This window comes from Oratosquilla oratoria, chromosome 16, assembly GCF_046742065.1.
Source record: "Oratosquilla oratoria isolate Oo_2021 chromosome 16, ASM4674206v1, whole genome shotgun sequence".
Lineage (NCBI taxonomy): Eukaryota > Metazoa > Arthropoda > Malacostraca > Stomatopoda > Squillidae > Oratosquilla > Oratosquilla oratoria.
Window position 1 is genome coordinate 37,112,401 of NC_134792.1, and position 10,000 is coordinate 37,122,400.

The 10,000-nt window shown below is 36.5% G+C and overlaps 2 protein-coding genes across 2 annotated transcripts in view; both read right to left on the reverse strand.

The window, feature by feature from the left end:
- Positions 1-2,096: 2,096 nt before the first annotated feature.
- Positions 2,097-3,454, reverse strand: LOC143033601 (cuticle protein AMP4-like). The gene is made up of 3 exons (XM_076199090.1): positions 3,446-3,454; positions 3,010-3,197; positions 2,097-2,265 (listed from the first exon to the last, which is right to left on the reverse strand). Exons 1-3 carry the CDS (start codon positions 3,452-3,454, stop codon positions 2,097-2,099), a joined length of 366 nt encoding a protein of 121 aa, XP_076055205.1.
- A 184-nt stretch (positions 3,455-3,638) lies between these two features.
- Positions 3,639-10,000, reverse strand: part of LOC143033602 (cuticle protein AM1159-like) — a 21,251-nt gene continuing 14,889 nt past the window's right edge. The window contains exon 4 of the mRNA XM_076199091.1: positions 3,639-3,741. Within this exon, the coding sequence (XP_076055206.1) occupies positions 3,639-3,741 (103 nt within the window). The remainder of the gene's footprint in view (positions 3,742-10,000) is intronic.

Sequence of the window (10,000 nt, forward strand, 5' to 3'; positions counted from 1 at the left end):
CCATATGGGTGCTGAGGACAGACTGATATATAAAATTCCTTGAGTGATGGGGTAGCAGAATATATATGGGCAAATGAATATCATTTTAATTTTGATAGAATTTGTGGAGAAAAGTAACACGTATCAATATAGATTGTAACACAAAATGTTAAGAAAGTAGAAAAAAAAAAAAAATTGAGGAGGGAGACGCCCTTTGGATATATGATATATTCTGCCGTAAAAGAATATTTGAACTAATTTTTTATTACCGTCCGCGAAAAATTAAGATAAATATAACCAATATTTCAACATTTGATAAAATTATACATTAGTTTTACAATTACATGCTTTCTCCTTACAAAGATTATCATAGTTTGTGGCAACATCAATTTCACAAATATAGATAGTATTTATGACAATGGGTTATTTAATCATAGTAATTTTTGTAACAAAATGCAAATTCTATGAAGGGGAGACTACGGTAGTGGCGTGTTACCCCACCCTAGCCAAAATATTTTCTTTTTAATGAAATATAGTTTTCCAAGTACCTGGAGTGATAGGGTATCAGAATATATATGGTCATGGGGGTCTATCTCTAAACCCTAGGTGGAGTTCGTGTACAAACAAACAAACAAATAGTGTCCCCTTCAAGTAGCTTAGTATTTTTGTGACATAAGAATTAATATGATTAGACAAACCCTTGAATGTGTCTTTAAATATTATTTGTACTTGTGAAATTAATGTTGCCACAAATCATGATAGCTTTTATAAGAAGAAAGCATGTAAATGTAAAATGATTGTATAAATTTACCAAATGTTGAAATATTGGTTATTTTCATTTAATCTTAGTGCAGCGGAAATTGATTTTTCAAGGGGCTACTACTTTATTACAATATACATATATATGTGTGTGTGTGTGTGTGAAGATCTGGAGCCTGGGATCCATGTTGAAAGGGAGAGAAGCGTAAACACCAGACTCAAAGTGGGAACTTTAATGCCCGACGTTTCGATCCTAGTCCTAGGACCGTCTTCAGAGGTGAGAGAATATACAGTGTTCAAATGAGCTTATTATACTGTCCGTGGTTGGAATTGGGAGAGATATTCCTCACTGCTGAAGCTATCCGGGTCCCCCTCCTCTTCCAGTCGCTATGAGTACTGGACCACCTTACATACCTAATCGTGTATACATTTAATATTACAAAGAATAAATACAATACAATAAAATTAAATACAATAAAGTAAAATAAAATACAATACAAACTAAACCTCAAAAAGTGTGGTGCAGACCCAAACCAACTAAAAACGGAATCTCATATCAAACTTATGTAAAGCGATGCATTCCAGAGGGTTTGAGAAGCCATCGGTACAATCATCAACTACTCCCGACAAAGATGAATCAAGAAAAGACATACAGCAAATCTACAAGGAAACTTCATGAGGGACAAAAAAAGTCTTCTGCGTTTATGATGGTAGTAAATGTTCCTCTTTCCCTCCTACCACGATTATACATTTACATTTGTCTACTGCCACTCTTTCTAGCGTTACTTTATCTTACTAAATTAGATTATGTCACATTCCACTTACACCAAATGAACTATTAAATCAAATAAATGACTTTCCAAAAATCTACTTGAATGCATCTCATTACTTCCTAACTTCCCTTTCTCAGCAACTTAAAACTAGCGGAGTTTTCTTGATTTTTTTCTCAGTCGTCGGATACAGGTTCATTCGTCTTCTCGTTACCATGGTCCATAGATCTATTCATTATTTATGTGCATGCCTGCGTGTGCGTGTCCGTGTGTGTGTGTGTGTGTGTGTGTGTGTGTGTGTGTGTGTGTGTGTGTGTGTGTGTGTGTGTGTGTGTGTGTGTGTGTGTGTGTGTGTCCATGTGTTTGTGCGTGTGTGTCTGTGTATGCATATGTTTGGAATATATATGTACATTTTTTTTACATATAGTTGTACTTACTTTCCATATCTGGATTAAATGTTTTTTTTTCTGAATTTTTCTTTAGGGAAAACATACATGGCATGAAAAAGTAGATTTATTGACAATAGTTAAATGAACTAGATATAATAGTCATATAAGACGAGATTCGATATCCTTCCAGAGTAAACAACTACTCGAACTTGACTCCGTCCTTTCGCTGTTGTTCAGCGATCGCTAGGAGGTCGGCCACATGAGCGGGTGCTGGAGGTGGAACGGGCAGGTGATCGCCGGTGGCGACGAAGCCGTTCTCTCCGGCAGAGTAGTGGACGACGATTTCCTCGCCATGCTCATTGACGTAACTGTTATCAATCAAGAGAATCTCGTTTGCATTACTTATGTCATTTCCTTTGGTCTGATGTTATGGCTAACGGAAATTCTATGTACTATTATGTAAAGATATAATCACACTTAATCTACATATTTTCTCAATTCGACAGTGATGATCCATTGTAATTCTAGTTGCATTATCTTTTAAACTGACGGACTGCACTCAGCATTATTTTTTTTTTCTTTCGCTACAAAGATACTGATGGTCATGACCTTGTCTAGTAACAATGTGAAAATAATTTCCATTGATCTGTATCTGTTAAATTGTTCCTCGTCGGTATATATATATATATATATATATATATATATATATATATATATATATATATATATGTATATATATATATTTATATGTATATATATATATATATATATATATATATATATATATAGATATGCATTGTAGTATAACGTATAGACATAGAGTGGAGGGGGCAAGGGGACGCATTCTCCTGCATTATCCTGCGTCCCCTTGCTACCTTCCACTCATATGTGTATATATATATATATATATATATATATATATATATATATATGTATGTATATATATATATATATATATGTTTATATATATAAACATATATATATGTATGCATATATATATGTTTATATATATATATACACACACATATATATATATATATTTAGAAGCAAACTAAAAGCTTGACCAAATTGATACAAATTAAAAGTTGAAGAAACCGAAAAAAAATAGTTACCTGTAGCTTCCCTGAACATTGGTTTGTCCTGCAGAACCGGCGGATCCGCTCTCGGAGAGCGAGATGCCATTGTCGAGCTGCACGTTGGTGCTGTAGACACCAGCCTCTGGAGCTACGCGCTCATCATGCAAGACAGCCACGGGAAGCTTATCGGCGGCTGCAAGGGCTACAAGGGCAGCGAGGATGATCTGAGAGACATCAAGTGAACATTCAGAAATTTACTGGAACGCATAACCCCGATCTTAGATTGAATTTTTAAATAATCTTCCTGAAGGATAATTAAAGAGCTGGGATGTCTTACTTGTTTAAAAAAAAAAAAATAGAATTTCAATGTGAAATTGTAACATTACCAGTCCAAAAAGATGAAGGGTGTGCTAATCAGATAGAGTGACTTAACAAACTATTATCACTAAGCAGATTTCTTCTCGATACTTACGAACTTCATGCTGAGTGAATGTACTGAGAGCGATGTATGCACAGTTCAGACCGGTGCGCCTCTCTTTATAGCAAATGCAGGCCGACCCTACTGACCAGGCGGGTGACCCTGACATAAAGCCTAAATGAACAGGGGTCGGGGGGCAGTGACATTTATTCGGTACTATTTGTGTTGCATTTTGTTCTGATAAGCATTAAAACTCTGCACTTTTTGATGCATGGAGAGGTGATCTCCGAAATTTAGTTAAAATATCAGTTTGCTCCATACCACCTAAATTTTTCCAGAAGTTGATGCATCTGTTTGGGAAAGTGTTTATTATATCCTTTAGACATTCGAGCTCTTTAAATTTGTTTCCATGATCACATGACGCTCTCTCCTTCTGATGAATAGATTTTTTTGGCCATTTTTACCTGCTCCTTTTAATAACTTAAAAAAGATAGCTTAAAGGGGAATAACGTAACATAAGTCAAGAAATCTCTTCTTATGCAACTAATAGAGAAGAGCATAAGCATAACCTTCTATGTATCTAATTAATCGAGGCAGAATGGAAAACCTTCATTCTCTTTACAGTCCGGTATTTTCAGACATAATAGAAATTAATTCATCCAGGATCACCTTAATCCAAATGAAAAAATATATTGATTAAAGGTGATTATATATTTATATAACAATATGCAGACTCTATTTTAGTCATAATTGTAGAACAAATAAAACGGCATAGATAATACAAACGAGAATGTGTTGATTAATAATTGCTTCATCGATGAGAAAGGCGAGGAGATCGTCGTCCACTACATTGCCGTAGAGGACGGTTTCGTCACCTGCCCGTTGCTTCCGCACCATCTTCTCTCTTGGCCGCACTGCTAGTAATCGCTGAGCAAACAAAAGAATAGAATCATATTAGATAAGTTGCATGGACTAGATGGATCTCGACTATCGTCTTATATGACAACTCTAATTTATTCTATTATTTTCAGTAAATAAGACTTTTCCGTTTCTTAAAAACATGTACTTTAATACTCGTAGTATTAGGAACAAATTCCAATCCAGGCGTATATCAAAAGCGAAAATCTCGATACGATAGGAACAACCCGGACATGGTTAAATGGTGGAGATTTTGAAGCTGAATTTAATTATGCGGGAGTTAAACACTTTCATCAGAATAGAAACCACAAGAAAGGTGGGCGTGTTCTATTGTACGTTAAATGCAATGCCCAGCCTGTGTTTTAGAGAAAGTGAAACAGGATGGATATGAAAGTTTGTGGGTAGAATTAACTTAAACAAGTGGAAAAGAAAATAATGTAGGTGTAATATATAAGCCAAAAACATTATCATTAGCAGACGACAAACTGTTGTTTCAAGAACTGTCTAGTTTCTGCAACAGGGACTTATTGATAACACAGGGGAACACTTTTTCAGTAACTTTGAGTTGCATTGGATATTTTAACGGATTTTGAAAGAGTTTTAGGCGCTGATTTCAAATCTGAAATTAGTTTTTCTCTACAAGCTCTAGTTTGTATGCAATTTGAGGTTAATGAAATTGTACATATGTGAACTTGCGTAAACCATGTATAAGCATTTTAACGTCTATATATATAGATAGCTTCTAATATTTTGATCATTCTTCTTTTGTTTCAGTTCAAACATGGCTTCCAGAATGAGACATCATTGCAGAAACAAGCCTGATGCCTTCTGCTACATATGTGGATGCTACACACTCAATCGTCAGAGACGTAACATATCCTCGTTCGTCAAGCGTGCCTACAAGGCATATTTTGAAGTTCATCTTGGTGATCAAGACAAGCAATGGGCTCCTCATGTTGTGTGCCACAATTGTGAGGAAATGCTTCGAGACTGGACCAAAGGAAAACGCAAAGGTCTGCCTTTTGGAGTTCCAATGATTTGGCGCGAACCCACCAACCATGTAACTGACTGTTATTTCTGCATGGTAAACACAACGGGTGTTGGGAAGAAAAACCGACATAAGATTACGTATCCAAACATTCCCTCAGCTATTCGGCCTGTTCCGCACTCTGAAGAAGTACCTGTTCCAGTTTTCAAAGGCTTGCCTTCATTGGACGATAAAGACATTGGACATGATACAAGCCAGCAAGACAGTTGTGACAGTGAATTGTCAGAAAAGTGTTCACAATCGGAGGACTGTTCTTCAGACACTGAACCTTTCCCCGTCCCTAAGCCTCTTCCCCAGGCTGAACTGAATGATTTAGTGCGGGATTTAGGTCTTTCAAAGAAAGCAGCAGAGCTTTTGGCATCAAGATTACAAGGCAGAAATCTTGTTGATCACTCTGTTAAAGTATCATATTTCAGAAAGCGTGACCAGCTTTTTGTGACCTTCTTTTCAAAAGACAGACAGTTTGTTTACTGCCATGACATCCCAGGGCTTCTCAAAGAACTGGGTGTACCTTACTATAGTCCTGCTGAATGGAGACTCTTTTTAGACAGTTCAAAACGCAGTCTAAAGTGTGTTCTTTTACATAATGGCAATGTTTATGGAGCAGTACCTGTCGGTCACTCAGTGCATTTGCGGGAAGACTATGATGATATGAGAATGGTCATGGACTTATCAAAGTATCATGAGCACAATTGGATAATTTGTGTAGACTTAAAGATGGTCAACTTTCTTCTTGGACAACAGAAAGGTTTCACCAAGTTTCCATGTTTCCTCTGTATGTGGGACAGCCGAGCACGAGACAGACATTGGGTCCAGAAGGACTGGCCTATTCGTGACACCCTTGAAGCAGGCATGCCAAATATCATACAAGACCCAATTGTAAACAGAGATAAGATCATCTTTCCTCCTCTTCACATCAAATTAGGTTTGATGAAACAATTTGTCAAGGCACTGGAAACCGAAGGTGAATGTTTCCAACACATCATCACAGCTTTACCAGGGTTATCATTTGAGAAGATCAAAGCAGGCGTGTTTGATGGCCCACAGATTCGAACCCTAATTCGTGATGATCAGTTTGTTGCTAAGATGACCGCTTTAGAAAGGGCAGCATGGTTATCCTTTGTGGCAGTCGTTCAGAACTTCCTTGGAAACAATAAGGCGGAGAACTACAGTGAACTTGTGAACAGAATGCTCCTCGCTTTTCGTGATCTCGGGTGCAACATGAGCATCAAGCTTCATTTTTTGAACAGCCACCTTGATCAGTTCCCTGACAACCTGGGGGCTGTGAGTGACGAACAAGGAGAACGATTCCACCAAGACCTAAAGATCATGGAAGAACGCTACCAAGGGCGCTGGGACAAAAGTATGATGGCTGACTACTGCTGGAGCATTAAACGAAATTGCCCAGATGAAATGTACAAACGCAAAAGTTACAAACGCAAATTCCTGCCTGAAAAAAATACACAAAGAAATTGATAAGCTTCCATCAGCTGTGGTGATGTTCTGAAGGATGCTAATCTAACTTTGGGATAGATGTTCTGTTAATGTTCTGTTTCTTTTGCCTTAATAAATGTACAGAAATGGCTTTCATACTGTTTTAAGATTCAAGTGAACAAAAGAATTGTGGCTGATATTGCAATTTCCTATAATAACGAAAATTTAAAAAATAAAAAAAAATGTCAAATTGCATAAAATCTGTAGCTTGCAGACAAAACCCGACTTCAGATTTGAAATCAGCACACTCAAGTTGACTATAGAAAAGTCTTTTTTTAAATGCAACAAAATGAGTGTTCCCCAGTGTAATGTGTGATTTCAATTTTACTGACATTGATTGGATGACCCTTGAACATGGCTACATAGGTAGTCGCTAGATAGATTTTTTCGGATACAATTACTCCAGCATTTAAAAGAGCCCAAAAGACGTGGAAATTTACTCGATCTATTGATCACTATCCGCGAAAGCATGATAACCCATGTAGAAGCTGGTGGAACTGTTACAAGTAGTGATCACAACTTAGATTCAAACTGCTAAAAAACAATAGAATAGATATTTATGTATCTAAAGTTCATAGGACTACATCAGGAGCTTCATCTAACAGATTGGAAGGCAAAATTTATCGAAAGACCTGTATATCAGATGTGAAAAATATTCAATATACGCTTAATAAGATGATTTATACTTACATCCCGTTTAAGAACAGACGCCCCCAAATCAAGCTTGCTCAAAATGGCTTGACAAAGAAACTGAAAAAAGTATTGCTAAAAAGAGACAGGCTTATAAGAAATACTGTGGTGCCGTCGATTGATTAGGATGTGTTTAACCAAGAGCACCTCCAATGGGAGTGATCAGAGATACCCACATAAGAACGATTTGGGAAATAAAAAAAATCAAGGTATACGCTGCCACCACCCAATCGTCTATATGGATATATCTGACCATAAATGGAAACTGCTCCTTGTTATTCACGTCTGACTCCGTCCCCTTTCCTCAGGTCGTTCGGGGTTGGTCCTGGGTAGCGAAAAGGCCTATGCCCAAGTGGGGGTAGTTAAAGAATTTATGCCACCAATAATGTGGGGCCACCAATAATGTGGGGGTAGTAAAAGAAAATAAGCGAAGGTCTGCTATGTGTTAATTATTACACTGAAGCAAAAATATAGTAAGGAAATACAAAAGTATATTGTGGTTTTCTCCAACTAGACAATCTATTGATCCTTACAATATGAAAAATATATGGGTATGCGAGACATTTAATAACAGTTTTTTCTTTCTTATGGGCATCATAAGTAAGGTCACAGGCACGTGGAAAAACGTAGTTATTTACGCTCCAACCTTCCGGTCACTGTATAAGTCTACTTATAATATTGTGTCTACCTTCAAGCACTGTGTCTACCTTCAAGCACTGTGTCTACCTTCAACCCCGTATTCTTATTAGAGAACGATCACAGACAGAATTGTACTCTAAGTATTACACTCTCATAGCTAATGTATATACGCAAAGTGTTTGTGAAGTACACTCCCTTAAACCCCTTTTTCCATATCTGTTATCGGAATCATTTTTGGCATCAGATTCAAAACTTAATAATAATAATAACTATCTACCTACTATATCTGCACTATATCATTTAACTCACATATTGACATTTGTTTTCATTAATCTTACAGAACGTGTTCATACCTGTTATCGGAATCATTTTTGGCATCAGATTAAAATTTTAGCTGCGCACAAAAAGAACGAGACGGCTATGTGTTCGTATCTATGGGTAAACTACTAACCTCCCTGTTGTATTATTTCGTAAAACTTCATTTCGCTTCTCAACAGAGCCCCTAGCTGCTACAATCTCTCCCTAAACTATTTCTCTAGTGGAATCCTGAACTGAAAGTTGGGAATTTTTCCTATTACTCTTAAAATTAATGGCCTTAGCTTACGCCTCTGTCCGAACGTTTAGTGACGTCACGGGTGGGCGGAGCTACGGTGCCCCCGCTATGTTCGAGAACATTCTAATGTCGCGTCGAAACTCAGTTTAACCAAAATCAGCTGAAATATATTTGTAGCTATCTCCTATTGTATGTTCTTCTTCAATGATTATAGTAAGGCTCTTTGCCAACACATCTTGATAGGCAGACATAGAATAGAATAAATTCATGGTCTATTAAGGCTCTATTTTCTACTTTGCTTCTTGGTTGAGTAAAACCGTCACGACGTCCATAATACCCAGTCTCTCAAATCAACACTCAAATAAATAAATAGATAAATAAAACGAAATTCCAAAAATAATATCCCTTCAAAATTCCTGTCCTTACAATACAAGTGCTCGTGTGCACCTAATAACTATCAAAGTTATGTAATAATACACAGAAATTTAAAAAAGACAATAAAAAGGAAAATGGCAATGCAAAATTAATATCACTGATAAATCCAAAGAGAATCCTAAAGAATTCTAGTTATATTAGAGATAAAAAGGTTATTAGGAATCACATTGGCCCACTATTATGTGCTGACAGTTGACTAGAATATTCAAATGATGGAATATATGATATTTTGAACAACTATTTTAGTTCAGTATTCATAAACAAAACCCCTCATTGTAAACTCCAAACTGAAACCTGGGAAAGTCTAGAGTGAACTTACTACGGTAAATATAGCAAAAGAAAAAATTAAAGATGCATATAGAAATTCAAAATTAATAAGACACCAGGGCCTGACGGTTAGCATCAAAGAATCTTAAAGGAAACGAAAAATGAGATTGTTGTTCGATTGAAAATTATTTTCAAGAAATCTATCATATCCAGAGATGTCCCAAGGGACTGGAAGCTAGCTAGCGTTACTTTCATATTCAAAAAAGGTGACAAAAAGAAACCAAATAACTAAAGTCCTATAAGCTTGAATTCAATCGTAGGAAATATGATGGAAACTACCATTAGAAATGCTATCGAACATCATTTAGAAAGTAACTGTTTGATAAATGATAGCCAGAATGGATTCAGACGGAAACTTTCTTTTGTAACTAACTCGAATTCTACGACACGGTCATCTCAAATTATGACAAAAGAAACAATGTAGATTTAATATATCTAGATTTTTCAAAAGCTTTTGATACCATCCCCAACGAAAGACTACTTACTGAATTAGCTTCACACGGAG